The following is a 23,715-nucleotide window of genomic DNA, read 5'->3' as shown; positions in this document are numbered from 1 at the left end:
TCGGTAATCCCACTACTTAACTAGCTGTTACCCGAAAATATCTCAGGCTCTAATCATGACTGAAGTTTCTAGATGAGGCTTTCGCAGCTTCACTTTGATCGCCACAGGTGCTAGTGAATGAGATTTGCTCTGCATTAACTAACGGAACATGTTTACTACAGACGTGTAACACACTGGCCTAATATTTGTTTTTGGCTTTAGCGAATGCTTTTCCATCAAGACACGCCCATGGCTGCTGATGTGAGAAAACAAAGAGAGGACGAAAAGAGAACGTACCGTCCTTGTAGACCCAAATTCATAGGTATTACAAAATGGGCAAGTCTGACAGTTACCTGATTTGGTAGCCTTGTAGAAATATAGCAAATGACCACTTTAGAGCACCAGAGAACAACGCTTTCAAAATTCAACAAAACTCCAAACCACATTACAACATAACTGATTAAGTTGTTTAGCACAATTTAGTAAAATGGTCTACGACACCCTCGGTAGCGAAAATGATCGCATAGCGATTACTCAAAATTGTGGACTCCGGCGGCAGACCGTCTGTATAATATTTGACATTGTGCTGGACTCTCAGATCCATCGAATTATGCTGTGTCATGCTGTTTTATGAGATTAGAAAAACGAAATAGAGACAAATGTAGTTTGGTCAAGTGGAATTTAGCCCAAGGCCCCTCTCTTCCAGAGCCCCTGGCTCAGACCAGTTCCGACGCAGAGCGAGATACTCGAGACAATCGTAGAAGTCATCATTTGGTCAGCATCAATCCTCTTGACGACGACGATGACGACCACCTGTCGCCGAAGGGGAGACATTTGAAAGGAGAACGTTGTCCTCTACTCACACTTCTCTTCCCATGGGACTATACGATGTCGCAAAGGTATTTGCGTGCGAATCATTCGGCCAGGATCGACATCGGAGAGTAGCTGCACTCAATGAATATTGGTGCTGCCGTCGGTCGGAAGGAAGAACATAATGAAAGGCAAGCCAACAATGACCATGCGTCAATCGCTGGCTAACAACGCTCGGAGTTGGTCAGTAGGTATCTGATTTATTTTGAATCCATGTCACTGTATAGGCAACTACATTTCTGGGTCATGATTTATAAAATCATAATAGATTTAACTTGGGACATATATTGTATGTGTCTAGAGCTGCACACATTTGCAGCTCAAGAGATATCTATAACCCAACTGAAAAATCGGACATTGTTGTGACTTTAAGAAAATATCTCAGACGAGCGTAATTATTAAACGGATCATGTCACATTGTTCTGATCCGTTGTAAACGGTTAATTACAATCTAGTATTAGTTACTCCACTAGTTTTCGTATAAAAGCATCACAAGTAATTACCTGAAAAGGAGCGTCGACTCATCAGTATTAACCTACGTATATATAGCTAGTTCGTTACGGATATATAAACTCACACATGAAAGCGTTTGACACTACGTGCGAGGTATTTATTTAAGTACGTTAAATAAAAGAACTTTCATACTGTACAAATAACATTGAAAAATTCCATCCTTCTATTGTGTATTGCCTTACAAGGTATTTTAGCACAAAGCTTATATTTGAGTGCCTACGATCTTGGAAATACTATAAGCTGACGATGTTTCAATGAAATCAAAAGTTACCTTTTTTTCTTACCATTTACGTAACCCCGTACATAAAGCACCTTATATACAAAATAATGCTTTTTAACTCTACTATATTTTCACTATATCTAGCCAAGTCTATCGGTCTTTTAACATTTCACCTCATATACGTTACGTCAGTATAATACTTAAATACCAGGCGTAAAAAAATCATCTGAACGACCTCTGTGATTCATATTATTAAAATTTTTTATTGTTCTAAGCAAATAATTAGTGGGTGATGTAACTTCACAGAACCCGTTTCACCGACGACCTACTTTCGGTCGTCATTCTGCTACCTTTCAAACCTACCTTGCTCTTTACACTTTAAGATAAGATTTCGGACGAAAACCACAACTTGCTAAGAGCTTATTCTCTTTTTATACAGAGTGATCGAAAAATCGAGTTACTTCAATAAAATTAAGCGACCCTATAATATATAAAACAGCGTCCGTGCTTTGGTCACAACATGTGTAGAGAAATATTTAGCCTTCGGTTCTTTCAAGCAGACACACCATTAAATAGGCTGTTGTTGTTCTGGTTACGCTGAGTAAAAGAAAATTGACAATATAAAGTATGCTTTCCCTAGCGTTATTTACAAACCAAATAACTGTGTAATCCAGGGTCAAATTTTACTCGACAGTTGATAACGCATTATGTAGAATTATAATCTATACACGTACATAGATTTTTGATATACAAATAAAAAAAACTAGGAAATTTACATTAAAGAACAACTGGAATCGATACACGGCCTTTGAGGCACGCAGCGTAGAATTACAGGCGCCTAGGACATGTATCTTTGCTTAGTACCATAGAACCGAAATTTACAAAGGCAGTGTTTATTTGATACTATTTATACAAAATGTAGACACGTATGTAATAACACGCCTCACGTTTTTCGTCAAATACATTTATAATTTGAGTACGGTATATAAATGCAAATCACCCATTGATCGCGTCGACCGGTGTCTAAGTAACGAATGATCTCCCTGATATAACCTTTTGCCGAGGATAAGTCAAGACAAAATCTAATGTTTAAAATATATTATTTTCCCTCATTCGTTCGGTTGCTTTCTTTCCGATATCTGCAGGTGAAGAAAAAAATGCGTCAGTGAGACTAGGCACGATATCCCACTATTTCTTTCGACCTACGTACTCGTCCTCTAACATCCATCTGTAAAAAGACATCAGGACGGGATACCCCATGGACAGTGAGGTCAAGTGTGAGATAGCGGCTGCTATACAGATAGGTACGTCGACTTAAGGGGGTTGATGATGTGCAAACGAACGAACGAACAGGACTACAATGACATTGCCGCCTGTTCGCTGCAAAAGACAAGTGCGGGGGTGGGCAAGAGTTACGTCGATCTTTACCTGCTGTAGAAAGCCTGCTCGGGCAAGCAGAACACGCTGGCTGCTTGACTGACTGTCATAGCGTCAGAAACGCACAAGTTTCGCGCTAACATATGGCGAAGAACATTAGCAGCAGCAGAAGCACCTCAATCGTTGCGGTGCTGCAAGATTCGTCTTGGTTTGGCTTGGTTCATCTTCCTTTAGTCGTTTTTCTTCTCGTACGCGAGACAAAGTTGCATTGCCCTTTAGCTGCCCCCTCAAACATGCCCCGAACCGGCCGTAGTTGTTTCGTTCTTTTTTTGCATAAGCAAGGAGGGTAGTGAGTGACTGTAGGACGAATACAAACCACCCGGTCAGATTGCTGTTGTTGTTGGACAGAAACAGTGACATCAGCAACTATTTCTGAAAAACAGGATACGGGCAACGGCAGAGGCATGTCTCTTCGCCGCTTTTATTACAATAGCAGCATGGAGATTCGGTGTGATGCGCTGGCTCTGCATATCCTACCACCATCGCTGCCGATGCTTCCGCTACAGAAAAGCACTGTCGAGGCAGCAGGCCCTAGTAACTACGCGCCAGGCTGGCAAGTCGCTAGTGTACAAGGCAGACAGGCCGCCTTGCTGGCATAGACGAGGCAATGCATTTTAATGACTTTAAGATGCCTCTAGAGCCGCTCCCACTTTCGCAGCCAGAGTCATCTCGTCGCCTCTTGGTGCTCAGCTCCTCGATTTCTGCAACGTTCCAGTGGCAGCGGCAGTGACGGCAGTAGCAGCAGCAGCAGCATCGCGTCCTCGTTTCTGACCTGACCCAACCATCGGCCGGATTCGTTTCGTTCCATTGCTTAGAAGCCCAGGATCGTGAGACACACAAGCAAAACTCGCAGCCTTTCTCTAAGCAGCAGGTCCCCAACTCCAACCAAAGCTCCTGGTATCATAGTTACACTATACGTTGTCATGGTCTCCCATGCTACCGAGCCATCGACCCGTACAAGACACGAGAGCGCCCAAAGGAGAAATATATGAGGCGGGCCCACCAGTGAAAATGATATTATCGAATATTGGTGGTGATGATAATAATAATAATAACAACAGTAAATATATTTTGTAACCTTCTAGTAAGTGTATGCAGCAACGAGTGGATGGAAAAAGGAAGTGCAGTAACAAAATGTAACTGATCAAATACACTTTGTTTCCATGTTAAAGACGTATTTACTCTGCCCGTTTAATCAAATGACTCGACGACGAGGCAAATCGCAAGGAACTTTCTGGACACTTTAAAGCCGTAGCTTGTTGAAAGATAACTCAATCTAAATCGTGTCATTTTGTCTGCCATATTATATAATACACCAGAGGAAACTACGGAACGCAAAACACTAGTAGAGTGACTCACCGATTAATTCAATTGCCATCGTTTTTGTCGCATCCAGACTCCGTCTTCCGGCGGTGAATCGAGGTCTGCTAATGGAAGAAGCAGGTATCAGGTGGTAAACGACTGTCTTAGCGCGTCGTTTACTGATATTCATACAATGAAACTATTTACCAATAGCTCAGCAAATGTGAACGACATCATTCTTGTGACGCTTATAGAGACGATGACATGCTTAATAAACAGCTACCTTAACACATTTATTGAAAGAGCTCAATTCCACATTATATGTACACGGCATTTTTATGTTACCATTTATTTTAAAAAAGTAAATTTCTGATTTGTCATAAGAATTATACATTACCACCAGCGGGCAAAGAACTTCTTCCCAGCTACACATTTACTTTGCTACATGCGCGACACCGTTGAATGAGAGGTAACTGCCTATATCTTCGTCCACATCACGGTCACGAGCATTTAAATGCATCGACTACTTAACTTAAACGCGACCTTGAATCCGCAGAAGATCTCTGTGTTCTGAGTTTCACGTCAGGTCTCATCGTTAGGCGTTCGATCGGACAGACGGCTGGCTCCTAGCACGAAACGAAGTTTGTTGATGGCCGAGTTCAAACCTAGAACATTACGCGTCCCTGAGATTAGGTGACAAGTAAGTTAGTCACTAATCCACCACGAGAACTCGCTATTCAATCTCAGTAAATCAAAACCGTCGTTGTACACCATTAGCACCAAGACTCAGCTTCCCTTCAAGCTGTAACCTCGAATTGAGCTGCACTGTCGATATCCAAAGAACAACAAAGCGTGCTTAAGACAGAAATAATCAAGGGAAATAAACTTCCAGCTGAGATGCTTTACAGGGCTCAACTTCTATTTACATACGAATAGTTGCAGTCAAGCCCACTTTACAGAGCTGTACTTACTTTTATGCTATTACCATGCCTTTTATGTTTACTTTTACGCTATTATCACTATAGGGTATCATCTTACACTTCCTTTTCGCATATATATATATATATATATGTTAATAGGTGCATCTAAATCCGATTTTTTTTTCGGTTGTTTCTGAGTCTAAGCCACTCCAACGCAACGCTGCATGCGCTTGAAATATCATTCCTTTATTCAGTATAACCATCATTCACCGCGATTACACTTCATTTTAATATTTAATTCGGAATATTGCTTCTTTATCCCGCGAAGAACATTTTTATATTAATTGTGCGTCAAGCGATATTGCTAGGTCTGAACTCTAGCGGAACTCAATTTTTGGCTAACAGCAGCAGCAGCACAAACGTCTTAAAGATGCAAGGGCTTGTGACGGCCAGTAAATTAAAAAAAGCAAATGCAAAAAGTCTTAATAAACTAACTATTGAAGGTAACCGGAATGACCTAAATAACAATTGACATTTCGCTCTTCAAAACAGCCGCTAATTTCTGTACAAAAAAGCAGGTGTAGAAAAAACGTTTTTTGTCCCACTTTAATGAATTTAGCGTTGTTTGTTGATGGAGGCTTGTTTCTTCACCATAGCATGGTTACTCACGGGTGCTGTGCTTGCTAGGCTTTAGCTAATAAAGAAAATTTCTTTTCGGCGTGCTGAGTAGAACCGAGTCCCGAAATGAACACACCGTCTTGGGAACAATACTCTTTTAATCTTTCTTTTTTTACTGTCAATGTGCTGTCATATTTCTCCTTCCTTTGTCTCATTGTTTTCCGTCTCGAGATCCCCTAACGAGAGCAGGCCGGCTTCTTGCGTTCTTACGAGAGTGCGTAATTTTTTTTCGGCTAATGTCTTTCTTGTCTTACAGCGTTGTCAGTGTTATTGTTGCTGGTGTTCACGATGGGCACAAATAAAACTCTCGTTCGTGGCACGAATGCTATTCCTATCGAGTGTTACAAGCCATCCGCTGTCAGTGCAAGACGGATACAGGGCAGTTAAGCCGGACCATTTGCAGCATTCCTCTCTATTCCGCTGGCTACTTATACAGATAAAGAGAAAAGAACAGCGGGAAAGAGACCGGAGCGCGAGGGGCGATTAACGTGAGCGTCTATGTCCTCCCTCTGTTTCACACATTTGAAATTCCTGAAACCATCGTAACACTAACGAAATCAAATTTTTCGAAAAATCACTCCCTCTTCAACAAAACGGATTTAAACGGAGCTGTACGTTCCGTGCGAATCTCTTTAAAAACAATCTCTGTTTGTCCTTACAAGATACAGTTAGTGCATACTGGCATTCACAAGCTCGTCCAGACAGTTTCTGAAACCATTTTGTATCAAATGTACTATTGGAAATTTTATTCATCAGATTTTGTAAAAGACGGTCTATCGGTGTAAAGTCTGGAGCATCCGATAGGTTCAAAAAAAACCCCACTCAAGTTCCTACAGGACGACTTTGACGGCCTTTGTTATGAGTGGCCTAACATCGTCCCGGGAAACGAACTTTGCCTTGTCTATTGGGTCTTTCCTATTGGGCAGTTTTGTTTATTCGATGATCAATTAGGCCATATACAGATCTATGTTGACCGTTTCATTTTTCTCTAGCGTTTCTCAATGTATAGGATTCTTATAACCTCGCCAAACACAAACCACAAGCTCTTCGGGATTGAAATCTGGCTTAAATCTAAGTTCAGGCGTGTCTCTTTGAACTACATGTTCCTAGTTAGTAAGGATTCAGGATATATATTTGTGTGTAAACCTTACAGATTCGGGATGTCTGATGATACGTCTCCTAGGCCAATTTACAAATTCTTGTCCGACAGTTAACTTTCAAAAGGTTTCTTTAGGTTGTTCTTACCGACTTCACGTGGCCGACATAGGCGACGTATGTCTTGTAATTCCAAATTTGAGTAGTTCTTTCAAGCACGGAGCCCACGATATACTCAGCCTAAATATTTCAAGCCGCTTTTGTAGCTTTTTGGCATTAGCAAAAAGAGAGATACGCTGGGGGGGAAGGCCAACTTCTGATGAGTTGTCTATCATTATAGGATACGTTGAAGGCCATCCCGACACAAATATCGTTAATATAGAGAACTCTATAGCCGAATTAGAAAAATTGGCGTATCATAATGATTTTGAGTAATGTTAGTTTCTTTATTGAAGATTAACTCGTGTGACAGTCGGAACAGACTAAAAAAATGTCATCTTTTTAGATATTAGAGTTCAAGTCTTTTGGAGCACGTCAGAACTTCCGCGTCTGAAGTCTCTTTAGACTCTACTACTATCGGGGAAGCCATGAGGTGTGCACTCAGCCTCGAAGTCACGTGGGTCTCCATGGTGCCTTCGGTATTGTCCAAGCCGGGACGAACTAAGGTTGAAAAGCATGTGAGGCGCAAAAGGAACGTGTACTCTTTAGTACTGTTCGCATCACGAAAAGGCTGAACGTGAATTTTTGAGTCGCAATTTGATTCAATGGGTATCATAAGGCAATTGTTGACTACGTCGTAAAATTTTAGGAACTGTGACAGAGAAATTGAGCGATGAGGCGATAACCTTTTGTAATTCAATGATGAAGCTTGCGGTCACATGAATTTGCGAATTTATATGAGCGACACTTCACGAAGTTTATGTACGTTGTATTTACACATTCATAGTTACTGAAGAACAAGGGAAGGGGCAGTCCATTACCGAGTTGTAACGGCGAAACCATGGTTCCACGCTCATTTTTTGGTAGCTGAGTTTGTCGGTTGGGCTACCCAGCTGGGTAAAATACAATAAAATGTCGAGGTTGTATTTTTTTTTCTAAACCCGTTTCCTTCAAATCAAAACGGTATTGAGACTCTTAATAAAGAGACAACTATCGAATTTTCAACTAAGGCATTTACGCAAGTAGGCCTTCCATCTTCCCTGTGCCCAGAGAAAAAGAACGCGCTTTAGCTAAATAGAATACTGAAAAGGCATCTGATCTCTTACTTTGACCAGATTTTTGTTGCTTATTTTTATTTGTATGTTAGAGTTTACATTCGTAATCGAATTTTCAGTTCGGAAGCAAGAACTGAAAAAATCCATCAGCATTGTTCAGGATGTTCGAAATAAGCTGTTTCTTCAAAACAAAGAGGCCAAGATGCAAGGCCCTCATAAGTACGGGCCTACTCTTCTAAACTACAGTAATCAGGAGTGGGGAGGCTAGATACCGTTTCAGCCATTGGTGAAATATAGGGATTGAACGACTCAGGAATCGAACTAGCGACAAGTTTCAACAACCTGCTCGGTATACCGTGATGTATCAATGATATTTTTTTGTTTCCTTGCAGGTCATTGTAGTGCTCTAATTCTGAAAAATCAATATTACCGCAGCCGTCAGGCGTGCGGAGTGTCCAATAAAAAATATATGGGTAAATGATGATGATTTACATGTGTTTATCAGTGTTTCCTTCGGTACACAAACGAATGGAAAATATATTTGAATAGAAAGAGAGCATGCCTAATTGGAAAAACAGCGCCACGCATGAAGGACAGTCGCCTACTTTTATATCTGAAGATCCAAGCTTATTAACTTACTTATCAAATCTCGTACACAATCCGTACTATTCATCAATGTCGGACCTTACCCAACAAGTTCCTGTGATTTTTGTCAATTTAACCAAAAATGAGTTTAGAATGCCTAGTCTGAATTCGACATCTGACTTCAAACTCGCATAAGTTCCTGGTGCACTACCCCAGTTAGCAGGTTGCAGCGATTATCCTTATTGCTATTGTTACCTTCATTCTCTTTCGTTTCCTAATCTTCTTTAGTTAACTTTGGTTAATTTACTACATTATATTATTATCTAACTTCAGCAATTAGATCACATTGCTTTAACAATTTTGTAACTTTGATTTTTCGATATTTGGTTATTCCACTAATTTATTATCGTAACTATACTGTAGCCCTGTTCAAGATGTTCTACGCAATTGTCTTGATCATTTCGTACACTCATCGTTATAAGTCGTTACTTCTTGCAATTATTCAGCTATTTTGAAGCCTTAGTTTTGTAATTTCATACTAATGTTAGGCCGCTTGAGAAAGAAGAAACGAATGGTTTTTAGAAATTATCGCTGATTTTCTGGAGAAAATACTACTAGTGAGCTCATGGTTATTAACATGATGATTAAGTAGTTTCGAGAGCCCAACCTCCCTTTTGTACCTCGGTTAAAGAACTCCGAAAATACGCCATTTTCACACCATGATGGTTCACAAATTCACAATCACCGTAAAAAAAATTACCTAAAAGTGGCATATATGTAACAGAGTCTACAAGTAAGGTATCCGTTTTTAGTATGAAAAAGAATTTGTTTGTTCCGGCGCTTTTATTGCACGTTTCCTCTTCAAGCCAAATTTACACGCAAAGAATTGCAAACGTAGAGCAGTTTTCGGGTTGATAGACACATATATACGCACAAATAAATTGCATGATGGTACGAAATTGCACAGTACTGACGGAGAGCTTCAAATATTCGCAGTCGGCTCGATTGTAACATATTACCCTCGGTACTTAAATAGTAAGCTGCGTCTTCCAATAAGATTGGGGAATTCTTGATAGTCCTTTCCTCCTAGGTTTGTATTCACTGAAATTTCAAGGACAAATCGGTAATATGGCTTTTTGCCGTTTCGGTGTCAAAAAAGCTGATTTCCTCAATCTACTTGTTTATTATAACAATCTTGTTGGTTCCAAATACATGTACTGCTAGGAGATATGGCATAATTATCTAACGGATCATATTGGCGGAGCGCAGAACAGATTCATACGTAGTGCCAGAAATTTGTGGTGCACAGGCCCATAATACAATTTTACGAGACATATCACATATGGTAGAGAAATTCCTAGCCGCTGTTTCCAACAATAATCGCAATCTCCGACGTAACCGAACCATCATCAAGATGAATTGAAGTTGCTCGTGCCGTGTTCAACGATTATAAATGGATGTACGAAAATTCTGCTTTAAAGCTAAAGCGGAGCGGTCGCAGCGGCGTTAATATGAGCTGGCTACATACTCCTAGCTTGACTTTGTCTGAATATTGGATGGCTGAACATAGCCATTAGTTGACAGATAGAAACGATATACCATAATAATAATCTGGTTTTAAACAATCGTAAAGGCAGCATTCACACTCCTGGAGCAGTCGCGTTCATAGAGATAATATAAAACAGAAGCCATATTACTTATTGACAGAAAAAAAAAACGAGAATTTTAACATCAACCTAAAGGGATATGTAGTCCGATCAGAAAAGATGCTCTAGTACCCGCGAACGAAACCTGACCAGGGCTTAATTAGAATCTTAGAGATGGAGAATATGGTGAAAAATGCAGCCTTGGCCGGACAAAGCCTCAGCAGGCTTATAGTTAGAGGTACAGAACCAAGTGGGAGAAGGAGAAAGCTGCTTGTACTCAAGGGCAGACTCCATACTTCTTTACACGGCTACCGCTTAGGCAAAAACCATGAAAACAAACAGGAGCAAGGAACATTCAAAAAAAAAGACAGCGCGTGTTTGCTCTTCGGGCAAATGGAGCCTTCCTAACGATCTTCACCTCTGCCGTTATGCTGGTAAGCACAATGATACCACGACACCACAATGGTGCCATGAGACACCATAGTCAACAAGCGGGAAGAAATGTGTTAAATGCGAGAAAAGGCAACATGGATGGGAAAACATATTAGCGGCCGCTGCCTGGACTATAATGCTGATACTTGAAATTAGAGAGTAGTATGGAAAGAAGTGACCCACCTGCTGACCTAGGTCCTTACTGGTCACGAATATTTCCAAGTATATATTAATGGATTGGAAGAAATGCCAAGTAACCCGCACATCACATGAAACCCTGGAATATGCGACGACATAACTTACACTTTAAAACATTGCATACTCTTTGAAGAAGAACAGGCAGAAGTTGATAGAAGTTGCATGGGTCGCCCATTTAAGCCCTACGTTATGCTAAAATGAATGCCTTAGAATGAGCAGAATTGGACTATAATCCAATTCATATATATATATATATGATCTTCATTGCTGCTGCTACGGTAGCTTACAAAGGCTGCTAACAGAGAATGCCAGGAAATATAGGTCTGTGTCGATCGATTGCATCGAAAGAAAGCTCATGAAATTTTGAACTTTACGACATATACAAAGCACTATAAAAACACTCGACTTACAAGATTTTAGATGAGTTATATTATTTCCTGAGAATATTACGCCGCAATAAAATTATGACTGGTAAATTTTGTTACAAGTACCTGCTTACTGGATTTGATCGAGAATGATCATAACATGTCGCTTTTTGATCTACCCTCCTGTGCATCAGGACTTATCGCTTCATACAATACTCCTTGCATCCTTGTATCCTTGACCTCCACATTTCTTTCTGCTTGATATCCTGCAAACTCCAGACGCGGTTGAAAGCGATGGCGTAAAGTAAAGAATTACTTTATTCAAAACGTCAAACATCCATAAATCTCTTCCACTTCATGCGTAATGTAGACTTGAAGTAAGTATGTTGTATAGTAAATGCAACCATTATAATTACCATATATATGTACCATAATAGCATATATGTCTTTTTACCAAATAATTTAACCCAAATAAATGTGTAAATTATGTCTATGAGGGCTAGGATATGAGAGAAGCTCTGAAACTCCGAGAAGGACTCAGCTGCAATTATTAAATAGTCGTTCGTTGACAGAAATATAATCGTTTCTCATACATGGTCGTCTTTGTGTTTTGCACATTATAATGGTTAAGCAATTGTAATGTAAATTTAAATTTTCTAACGGAAGTATTAGTTTTACAAAATATAAAAAGTCTCCTTATCGAATCATTAAACGGCAGCTTAGTTATCGCGAGAGAATTCCTTAAGCCGAGTTTAAATAATGTCAATTATATTTTCTCTTTTTTTTTAAATTTTATTTCAAAATTATGTGAATGAAAAATCATCTATGTGAATATAGAGAATAGAGGACATTTTATGTGAATCGAATATTAATGAGACAACGTCTGGGCTAGATAGGGCTACGAATAATGCTTGCGATCTCTTTCTGCACCATCCAGAATATACGAGATGTATACATTCGTTGCAATAGGGCCAGCCGCTTTACAAATGTATTAAAAAGTACAATTATGTTTATCTCTATATAATACTAAAAGGCTGTGTCTGTTGTCCCCAGATCGCTCATGCAGAATGGCCTTTTTGAACTGACTGAGAAAAGGAGAATAACTGTATGGAAGAATGAAAGAACATGTGATATACTAGAAATTTGCTAAGTTCTTAAAGTATTCAATGAGGCGTAACGTTGAATCTTGGGGATAACTTCTGATTTTTCACATTCCTACCATTTAGCTTCAAAAGTTTTGACTCTTGCCAGAACGACTGGGACTTGGTGAAATACAGCTTATATTTAATTGGATCCCCACCCTTTTCCGAGGGTGGATGATTGTTCTCATAGGGTGTACTGCTTACTAAATTGATTTCTGAAATGGTCGAATCACATTAAAACAGACTAACAAAACATCTATAAATAAGGCTAACGCACTAAGTAGGCCAGTGGGATAGCTGTCGGTGCATACGGTAGTTTGCATTAGGCTGGACGTAATTTTGACCAATAAATGTACTTAAACAATATATGGAAAAGTTCTCAATCAATTTATTATGTATTACAGTTCGTAATGATAATGCAATGCGGCAGAAGATTTTCAAACAAAACAATCATTGTTTCTATAAACTGTCCAATTAAATTACAATAGTGCAGTGTTCCCCTTTTAAGCAATATTAGCTTTTAAGCGGTCACAACAACCTCAAGCAGACGACGTTTACGCATCTTCGCAACTAACACTGGTCCAGGTTAACCAAAGGCACGGTTCAAAAAACTTGTCTATTTGACGCTACGTAGGATCTCGAACCCACTATGCCAAACCAGAAGAAAACCTCTTTACCTGAGCCCAGTCAGTTTACTGAGACGATCAAAGTGCAAAGCAATTGGCTACACTTGAATGCAGCAGTCTTTTGCGTAGTAATCTAATACAATGGGGTTAAAAAGAGAATTAGTGGATGGGACTTGGGGAAAAGTATGGAACGTTCTATGTATTATATTACACCGCCCAAGATATTGAAAGTCTCCTTCTTCGACACTATTCATGACAGACAATGGGCGAAAGAAATAAAGAAAAAAATTCAGATCTACAATAGTAAGAATCTCGTGCGGCTAGCAATTTCATGATTGTTCAAAACTCGCTGTCTCAGGTGGTTGATTCGCGGCTCTAGGATAGGATCTGTAAACTAGACACAAAGCACTCTGCGGCGCCTGCAGTAGATCTTACAATGTTTTCTCGAAACCTCTTGACAGCAATTACTTACCGATCCTAGTGTCAGGATATTATAAGTATTTAGGTTCTTAAGAACCTGTACTCCTAAATCACGAATTTGTAGGAATGTACCATCTAATGGAAGCTAGAATTTTTCAAACTAACCGGTCCAATTCAAGGTGGATTGTTAACGGCTCCACGGCAAGAGTATACCTTGAAGAACGGTGTCACAAATCGTCTTTCGCGGAGCGCGCCACTCGGGAGACGTCATGTTTCTGTCTCAGGTCAGGCAGACGTTTGTTTTAGTTATATTATTATTCCAAAATAAATGCAAACTCCTTAGTAAAAAATATTGTTAGTCATCCTTAGATTTTAATTATGATTATACTAGATTGTGCAATAGGTAATGGCGGATATTTCGATGTTCTCCTAATTTGACCTTTGTTTATTCAGTTTTATATGCATTATAAAAGTACTTTTTCTCTTTCCTGAACCCGTGGTGATTTCATTGTGCAGTCAACAAAATTTTACCTTGAGTTCAGAATCCAAGGATGGGCGCTTCAGGTGCATTTTCAGCATCTGCTCTCTTCCGTTTTTTGCGGAGGCCATAACGCTGCTTAAGCAACTTAGAATATATATACCGCGTGTAACGAAAACTCTTGAAAATAACTGAGAGGGCTGCTTAAGATAATTTGCTAAGTTCAAACATGGAATCTTAGATCTGGAGACTGTGCCTTATTTCAATCGGCCGTCCGAAAAGTGTTGAATGGCAAAATAACTTATTGACAAGAAAGACTGCAAACACTCAAAGATCCTCTAGCATATCGAATGTATAGAATTTTATCAAAACTCGCTGTGCCCCATAGATTGGGTGAAGCACATAAAAACAACTTCTTGTTCTATGGAGCAAACAAAGAAATTGATAGCCACGAAAGATAGCCTAAACGCAGAGTTAAATCAGATCTTCATCCTTTTCCAAATCCATTATTTGCGTTTGATGGAACCGAAATAGTCTTACATACCACAGATTGCTTGCCGAGTATATGGCGGTAAACGGGAATCTGTATTTCGCCAAACTGCAGCGAGGAAATCAGGCTGTTCAACAAAAGAGACCTTATGAGCAAGGTAATGTCACCGCTCTCCTACACATGGTAAAGGTCGAGAAAACTAAGAACTCGAATGAGAAATCCTATTGCACCCACCATATCCTTAAATTTTGCACCATCAAACCACGATCGTTTCGGATACCTAGCAAGTGAAATTCGTACATTTGACAGTGCCAAGGATCTCGAAAACCGCCTGAGCGTGTTATACGACGCAAGAACTGAATATTTCTGGCGAGGCAGAATAAATAAATTGGTTAGGAGCTAGAAAAACATCACAGAGAGTGACCTCAAAATATTGGATAATACTGGAATAATGCAACATTAGTAAACGTTTGACGGTATATATATATATATATAATAAAGACGTGAATATTTAAATATTGTTCTATACGTCCCGATACTATTCGGGCAAAACCTATTTTATGTGACTAACGTGTAGTGCTTAAACTCGACAGGTGGACCTAGTTCCGACGACACAATTGCCCACTTATTCTCTATTTCTCTTATATTTCACTCTGAACTGACCCAAATTTTTATTGAACGGTACTACCAATATAAGTTTTTCCAAAGCACACACGGTCAATGAAGTTGAACTTACTCGTTACAAGAAGTTCTCGTACACATTGTTGCATCGTCCATATCAAAGAAAACAATACTAACTATTTAGCATCACCATCATCATCAGCAATAAAAGTGCATATTAATCTACGTGAGCCCACCAAGTGTGTACAGTTCCTCTGCAATATCACGGCTTTTTACAATAATGCTAAGGCAATCTTTCTTCAAAACAGACTCGAAGCTGAGGCGCTACGATGACGAAATTTCGCTCCCCCAACCTACCTCTCCCGTTCCCATTTGTGTTTAATGGGAGTACTTTTGTTTTACGTTCACCATTAAATTTTAGTACTTATCTATTACTTATTGTATATTCCAAATCTAGAGAATACACATGCTGGTCCCAAGGGTACTTAGCCCCAAACTGACAACGACGCAGAATTCATTTATATGCAGCACCGTATCGATTCGCAGAGATAAAGTTATGTTAACCTATTCCTTTTTCACTACTTCTTTTTGAATGAGTCATCTACGGCGGTAGTGCTCTTCCTCTAATCATCTGGGTCGCCCATATCGCACTTTGTGTGCGGCGTAGACGACTACTCCGAACCAGTACTTCGACCTGTTCTAAAATCAATACCTAGCGTAACAACGAGAAATGTAGCCAAAACTTATGTCATTCTTCATAGCAAGATGTTGAGCGCACTTCTTCGACAATAATGGATTATGACATTGATAGACTCACGGCAAGGTAAGCCATGATTACCTATCTGTAGCAGCTGGCATACTGTTGGTTCAATGACTTTTTTTGAGAAATGAGTCAACAGTTTCTGTGCCACCATATAGGGCTAGAAAAGCCTATATTTTTCCAACATCCAGCATAAATATTACGATATCTGTTTGTCAGTCTTAAGTGAACGATGAGAGGAAAAATACCATTCCAGACTTTTGATGGCAGAATGAAATACGTAGAACGTCACTACAGGCACTGATGGGTCATAAGTAAAAGGGAATTTGGATGTGCTTTGGAATGCCTAGCACAACCAGGACATATAGTAAAAATACTTATAAATTAGCGGAATTCACTACATATTCATATAGCGGAATAAATACATAGTCTGGAAGATATCTTTTCTAATACGTATGAAGACATTGCTCGGTTTATGGCTGAGTTGGTAGCAAAGCTTATAGATAAGCCAATTTTTCATTAACTGATTCTGCACATGTTCGAAAAAACTTTTTACGGAGCCAATTCTTTCAGCATAATATAATATCATTTGAAGCTCGTGTTATTAAATTAAAGCGAAGCATTGAATGAGGAAAAAAGCGAAAATTCGTTTCTCGCTAACCATGTCCATGACAGATGAAAACATCTGTGTTGTATTCTTAGAAACAGTTCGCACAACTACTATCAGCATAAACGCTACTATAGTACTCTGTCACCACCCATCTTCTCTAATCGTCAAGTCTAGTCATTTGTTGCCTCGTTGTATTAAACATTTTAGTTTGATTGTCTCACTAACAAACTGGCGTTCCGATGAAGGCTTTCTTCCCCATTACTTTCACCAATCATCGGAAGGTTCCACCACCACTCACCTTTTAGCACCAGAAATAGTCAGAAATAGAAGATTTTTTTGCTTTGGTTTTATTTCAATTTATGGTCGTAGATAGCTAAAAACATGATATATTAATTTTATTTGTTGGAAGTATGTAGTTCAATCGTTCAATCGAATTTCGAGACTGAAACAGGTCCGAAAATCCTAGTATTACACTGATGAATCGATTTTTATCGCCTGGTGCTGTTTTTGGCATACGCGCAGACTCGAGTTACTGGGCTACACACTAGCTCGCTGTCCTCTCAACATATTCCTCGGCAGATCGACACGTTGCTTAGCCAATTTCTACAGATTCAATTCATTCATCGTTTAGATATCTAGATCTGTTTTATCGTAGAAATATTGTCCACGTCGATAACGTTGTGCCCACTTGGCCCCTAACAATGGCGCTTCTGTGATTGTAGAAACATTTCGGGTTTTACTTCCGGCACTGCCATTCAGCATTGCTTCAAACTCCCGACCCTTCCAAGACGAGACAGTGTCGACGGTCAGCTCCCCGTTTAAATTATTTCACATGTGCATAGCACTACAAGGCAAACGCGTTACAACTGAACTACTTATTCGTTGTCTGTACCATGCACAATTCACTTTTGCGTACTAGCTGAACAAAGTAGTACTATATGTTATAAGAGAAGGAAAAGGCTTGCGCCACCGAATTAATCCGTTAAACCATTTTCCCAGAGCAATGTAATTCTGAGTGAAGGCTACCATCCCTCGAAGTTAAACTATATATATAATACAAACCGACTATAATACAAACTATATATAATCTATGGCGCACTCATTTCTCGGTCATTGTGCTTATTACCACCGTGCTTCTCTTTGAACCGAGCAAATCAGTTATTTTTGTTTCATCGAGCATCCAGGCCCAGCAAAAGGTACTCCAAAAAGCCTCCAAAACTGTTTCTGTAGGCGCCTTTCATTCAGAGCTTTTTTTTTTTACCAATTCTTATTTTTCCTTTATTTTTGATTTTCTCTTTCTATTTTACCTATTGTGGGTTTATACAATGTGAGTAGCTGTTCCCTACACCTTTTGGGTAGTATTTGCAGGTAAAATCATTGTTTTATAAAGCTCTCATAATTTGCAAGAAACTAAATTAAAAATTAACTCTTTTGAATTATCCACAGAAATTCGTTATTAGCATTTTAACTCTGATTCTCTTTCAATCGAGGTATTTTTCGGTTCCTTTAATTTTAAGAAAAGCCATCTCGACTACATTTATTTTCCATAATATTGTTCGTGGTATGTTTAACGAGGACGCTGTGCCGTTAGTTCTGCAACGTTTCACTATTTTTAGACCTGGATCATGGGCACATTTTGAATCTGATTACGTTTCATAGGGTGGCCTAAGTCTGGCCGTCACACGTACGACGATGTATTCAACTGCAATCGATGCCGATTTTATCTCCTGCCATTAGCCATCTAAATAATATCTTGCCTATATCCATAAAAATTTTCTTTACTTCGCTTTTCCTGCACTTAATGTGCAACGTCGAACAGGTAGCGTGCTTCGATGACAAGCATCCAAAGAATTAGGCTTCATCGAAAGCCAGCGTATTGTTTGTTGCCTAAGAAAATTGTAGCTTCCCACTTGGTGTGGCACTAGCTGCCACCCGTTCGCCTCAGACAATATGTCATTTGATTTCTAATTACCAATTAAATTTTTGATAATGAAAAGATGAACTTGCTAGGCAAATTTTCCACCACCATACCATAAAATTTTTGACAAGACTAAACAACTTATTGATGAGAATTCTCAAATGCTGCATCGACACCCCACTATCGCAAAAAAAAGAAGAAGTGAGAAATTATCGTGAAAGAGGCTGGAGTAACTTCAATGCATCCGTCAACAGCCTAAGTGAAATGGTGTTTTATTTCGGCTGTCATTGGAGTTGGCCAGAACTGGCGCCACAACAAGACATTTTAATACGCTAATAAAATAAAAACTTATTAAGTTTTGTTAAAAAAGATTAATTGTGAAATAAGTTTCACGGTACATACGATACTGTTATCATTGCGACTGCATTCATTTTTTTTTTTATTTAAGCTTTATTTTTAAGATAAGAGGATCCCAAAAAGACCCTTATGACTCCAAGAAAAAAGACATTATGAACCTTACGCGTATTTTAATTATTCGAACTAAAAATTTTCCGAGTCTCAGCAATAGCATAAATTTGTCAGTTATGAACATCATAACCATTAGTACTGCGAAAGTGTTTCAGTATTAAATGCTATCTTGAACAACTAGCGAGCGCTAGTTTTGCGCAGCACTAACATGCTTTGACATGAGCAAAAAAAAAGTATGTTATTTCGTAAATATCGGGTAATTAAACATGTGTAATAAAAACGTTTCGAACTGATGACGCTGTGTCGCTGTAGACATCTCGTTGATAACTGTGGTATTTGAGACCGATCCCGTCGCAGGCTCGTCAAGAGGCTGTGATATGAAGTTCACTGTCGGGGCGGCTGAGCGTTCTGCCACTGAGGTACCTGATGAAAGCCACCAAACTGTGATGATCAGCACAAAAACGCTAGACCTCTCTCGTATGGTGGTTATCAAAAAAGACAAAGCGACACGAAAACCAGCCTTGTTACATAGTCACAGCCACTCAAGAGCAGGCGCCTGAGAAACACGCTTTACAGCGACCACAGAAAACAGTTTCATAAATGTCTTTCCAAACCCTAGTTGTTGCCTTCATTGAAGGAGTTTTTTCGCGCGAAAGAATATCTAGACACTATTGGAGACGACGGTAGGGGATGAAAAGGCTGATCTCGAAGGCTCATCAAAGGTGGCTGTGATGTGAATGATCAAAGGCCATTAGGCAACACTTCACAACCACTTGATGGCCGCCGAGAACCGCTGCATGTGGTGAATGAGAGTGGCAGACGGAAGTGTTGATGTGCACGTCGGATATGTTCGAACCTATTTCGAAGAAAAAAGGTACCGGAGCTTGCTGATCTCAAATCAGTCAGGAACAACTATAATGGCAGAAATAAAATCGGCATTATCATTTGACTGCGCTTAATGCTTAGATAGGGTATGATGTTTAAGATTGGGCCGTAATATTATTCAACTTCGCAATCAACGGAGTAGTTACGGATGGATAAAAAAGTATGGCCCATTTACCAAAGGTATTCGTCTGTTGGTTTGTTTTCCCTAAAAATATCTACGCACTTGCTTCGCTCCATTTTTGCGAGCGGACGACGCAATTTCACTTCGGAGTATATTACGTCGTATATACCGTAACCTGATGATTTCTAATGGCAATTTTCTTTTCCTTTTTACTTTGTTGTCATTATCACATCGACAGAATACCACAATGGTAGAATTAATATCACCGCCAGCGCTGAGTTCAAGCCTCATGAATTGCCTTTTACCTAATACGAACTGGAGAAACGATAACTTTAGCTATATATATTTCTATCAACAAACAGGTGAAATTCCACGAGCATACCTTTTATAGATATACTAATAATAGATTACCGTCATACTACTCTTCCTTGTTCGTGCCTCACCTGCATATAAACTGACGTCCGATGAATGACGTAATCGATGGTAGGTGCTCAGCCGACTCGAGTCAATAGGAGTTGTGGAAATATCGACATTTGGGTCGGGCACTGATGCTGCAACCCGACCCACCAGTGTGCTCCTTACAGGCATTAAGGATGACGCATTCCTAATCATCAGGATTCCCCAAAAGCCGCACGTTCATACGTTGCCGACCACGCTTTTCATCTCACGACCCGCTGGTCAAATAAATCTAACAACTCAATAACTGTAGCAAGTAGAATCACTACCAATCATCGTGGTCTCGCCCGGTGTAATAATCGAAGATCTGTCTCCGTCTAGGCGCGCAAATTACGTAACGTGAGCAATACTGCTTTTGCTGTGGTCGCTCCTCTCAGAAAATCCTCGCTATCAGTTCATGTTTACATTCGATAGCTGCTAACGTGGTGTGCATACACGACCCATGAGGGCGGCGCGAGGGCGCATGTTGGTAGAGCGTTCTTACCTACTCATGTTCGTTTTTTTCACTTTACGCCTAGTTTCAATGCCATATATTCCTTAACTGATGCTCGCTTCGAAACACCCCCAAGAAAATAACCCGAAATATGCAATGCGAAGTCGTGTGTAGAAGTCGTCGAAAAAGCAATTTAATACTAGACCAGCCATTACAGGTACATAATTGGATAATTTGGCACAGAAGTAGAGTTTCCTGCATGAATAGAGAATTGACGCCTTCGAACAATACCATAGAACCAAAATAGCCAACGAATTTTGCCAATAAAGTCTTAATGACCATTGTGATGTACAACCGCCAAATGAGTAAATGGGGTCCAATGGCGGACACAGAGGCCGCCATCACCGCCTCGTGAGAACGGTAATCACTATCCGATAATATTTTTACGTCTCGATTGGTCGATACAAAAAGTGGCACGCACGTAGCTAGAGCACATCAGTCGCTCTTATTAAAAATCCCACAATACACGCAAATCTAAGCTATAAAAAACTCACGATTTACTTACTTTTCCCAATGGCGCACAGAAGAATTCAGCGACCAGCTCAACGACGTTGCTGCCTCGCCACTGGCGTCTAACCAACCACGCCATGCCGTGGTGATCAGAATAGTAGAATAACACAAACTGTGTCTGCTGCTGATGAAACGCGTTGTTAAAAACTGTGATTCTTCCTGGCTACAATGTCGCATTGACGGGCGGTTCTCAGGGAGGAGCGCGCGAAATTTAAATACAACACTCCACTAATGCTATCCTTACCGCGCCCTAGATCTGTGTTCTCATGACAGTGCAATTATAATGTACTTGCATAATAAAGTTTAGGACACGCAAAGTGATCTAGGCTCGAAATCGGCGGATAGACATACTTTGTTTCGTGCTGGGGGCCAGCCTTCTGAAGTAAAGCTTAACCAAGGCAGTGGCAAAAATAAACTTTTAAACATCTATTTGTGCACCATGTAAAACATTATCAACCATGCATAATTGGGATGGAACCATAATTTATCGTGATGCTTCTAGTAATAGATATAGAGTATAAAGGTGCATACGTATTTTTGAATAAGCATATAAAACAATCGAATGTCTTATTTCTTCATTCTACATTTATTACAAAATATTGCTTTTTTTTCGGTCGAGCGGGCTTAAGATATAGGCAGAATAAGAAAACTACCGAAGTCAATATATATGAATTTCAGTCCTCAAAAATCTCAGAAATGTTTGATCACAAGAGAATAATTTTTCAAGTATTGTCTTTTTAAGTTTGACCTATTTCCTTTGGCATCTATCTTCTTTCTTAAATTTTAGACGCTTTAATTAATATAATCTGATTGAGAAAAGCTGTTATTTACCCCAAGTTTTAGTCTACTCCCTACGGTAATTATCAATAATGCGGCAACGATTACATGCTATATATCTTCTTATCTGTATATCTATCATTTAGTAGTACTGAACATATCTAGATTTCTTTATTGACATTGGGTACTCTAGTTGATATACAACAGTTGATATACTCATAACAGTATGTCCATATAGAGCATTTGAGAAGAACTAATCTTTGCTGTAAAAACTTTTTTTTTTTAGCTTTTATATATCTTTTATATAGTGAAATTAAGCTAGTCGTATAAGCAAAGGTAGCGAATAAGGGCAATATCAGGCAATTAAATCAATTGATTATCAGTCGGTTGCCAAATCCTCTTGGCAGTGTATGGGGAGTTTATAAAAAGTCAGTTGTAATTAAACTAATGCGTCATGGTTTGCCGCACAAAAGTCATAACATTATATATATATTGTCATAAACACTGTTCAATGAACTAGAACTTCCTGTTTGCTCTTTCTTTTCAGGGTGTAATTAGTTGGCAATAATGAGTGATCTAAGACTAATTTCTGTACAAAAAAAATCATTTTTAATACGCTATTGGAAGTGTGAACTGTACCAACCAAAAAAGCTGAAGTTATTGCGAAACGTCTTAAAAATCCGAAGATTATCAAGTCATCACATATAGGCGATCAGCTAAACAAGTGTCTGTCGCATTTTATGACATTGTAAATGAAAAAGTTACAGTCCAGTGCTGCATGCTATCAGCGAAAATACTTCCGACTGGAACGCTCTAGCGAAGGGAGCTTGAGAAATCTAAACAGGATTCATATTTTTTGTTCGAAATTCTTTGAAACGATGAAGCTGCATTCTAATTAAATTGCAAGTGACCTTATTGCAATTCCACATGCTACACATGAAGACTATGCAAATTTAGTAGAACTTACAATGTGGCGAGATACTTCAAGCAAAGTATTAATTTAATCATTCTTTTTTTTACAGTACAGTTATTGGTGACAATTACTTGAATTTACTGAAGAAATCTGTTTTACCACGTATCTGGGAGGACTTCGGTAAAGATGATAGTTTTTTCTACAGCACGATGAACCGCTTGCACATTATCATCTTGACGAGAATCATTAAAATAAGTGACGTAGACAACGAGGCCTTACAGAATAACCTACTTATTTACTAAACCTGATGCCAATGGAGTTTTTTTATGCGGGTACCTTACATATAGTCTACGCTAAAAGACCGGCGGAACATCAACCTTTAAAAGCCAAAATTAAGTCAAAACGCACCACTACTTCAACTGAAATGTTTATCGAAGTTTGTGAATTAATAGCCCATCGTTATAAACAATGACAATTCGTCATGGTAAGCAACTATCATCTAATCTATCCGAGCCAAACGAACCGCTACCAAAACTAAAATTTTCCTTTTTTATTCCCGAAATCGATGGTCTC

The 23,715-nt window shown here is 39.3% G+C and overlaps 1 protein-coding gene and 1 long non-coding RNA gene across 3 annotated transcripts; one reads left to right on the top strand and one right to left on the bottom strand.

Moving 5' to 3' along the window:
- The first annotated feature begins 24 nt into the window (after window positions 1-24).
- Window positions 25-1,505, top strand: LOC147754743 (uncharacterized). Its single transcript, XR_015329886.1, has 2 exons — window positions 25-301; window positions 686-1,505. It is a non-coding gene; the product is annotated as an uncharacterized LOC147754743 (long non-coding RNA).
- An 8,113-nt stretch (window positions 1,506-9,618) lies between these two features.
- Window positions 9,619-21,578, bottom strand: LOC111252895 (uncharacterized). 2 transcript variants are annotated; one of them, XM_086992417.1, is made up of 7 exons: window positions 20,437-21,440; window positions 15,347-19,899; window positions 14,665-14,737; window positions 14,174-14,267; window positions 13,808-13,917; window positions 11,581-11,720; window positions 9,619-9,914 (listed from the first exon to the last, which is right to left on the bottom strand). In XM_086992417.1, the coding sequence occupies exons 2-4, from the start codon at window positions 15,385-15,387 to the stop codon at window positions 14,181-14,183; spliced, it is 201 nt and encodes a 66-aa protein (XP_086848543.1). In that variant the 5' UTR covers window positions 15,388-19,899; window positions 20,437-21,440; the 3' UTR covers window positions 9,619-9,914; window positions 11,581-11,720; window positions 13,808-13,917; window positions 14,174-14,180. The 2 variants fall into 2 exon arrangements, 1 of the variants encoding a protein (XP_086848543.1); XR_002674406.2 differs by lacking the exons at window positions 14,174-14,267; window positions 14,665-14,737; window positions 15,347-19,899; window positions 20,437-21,440 and adding an exon at window positions 21,448-21,578.
- Between the last annotated feature and the right edge of the window lie 2,137 nt (window positions 21,579-23,715).

The sequence above is a fragment of the Varroa destructor genome, unplaced genomic scaffold, assembly GCF_002443255.2.
Source record: "Varroa destructor unplaced genomic scaffold, Vdes_3.0 BEIS01000006.1, whole genome shotgun sequence".
Classification (NCBI taxonomy): domain Eukaryota; kingdom Metazoa; phylum Arthropoda; class Arachnida; order Mesostigmata; family Varroidae; genus Varroa; species Varroa destructor.
This window is presented reverse-complemented; position numbering and strand designations above follow the sequence as displayed.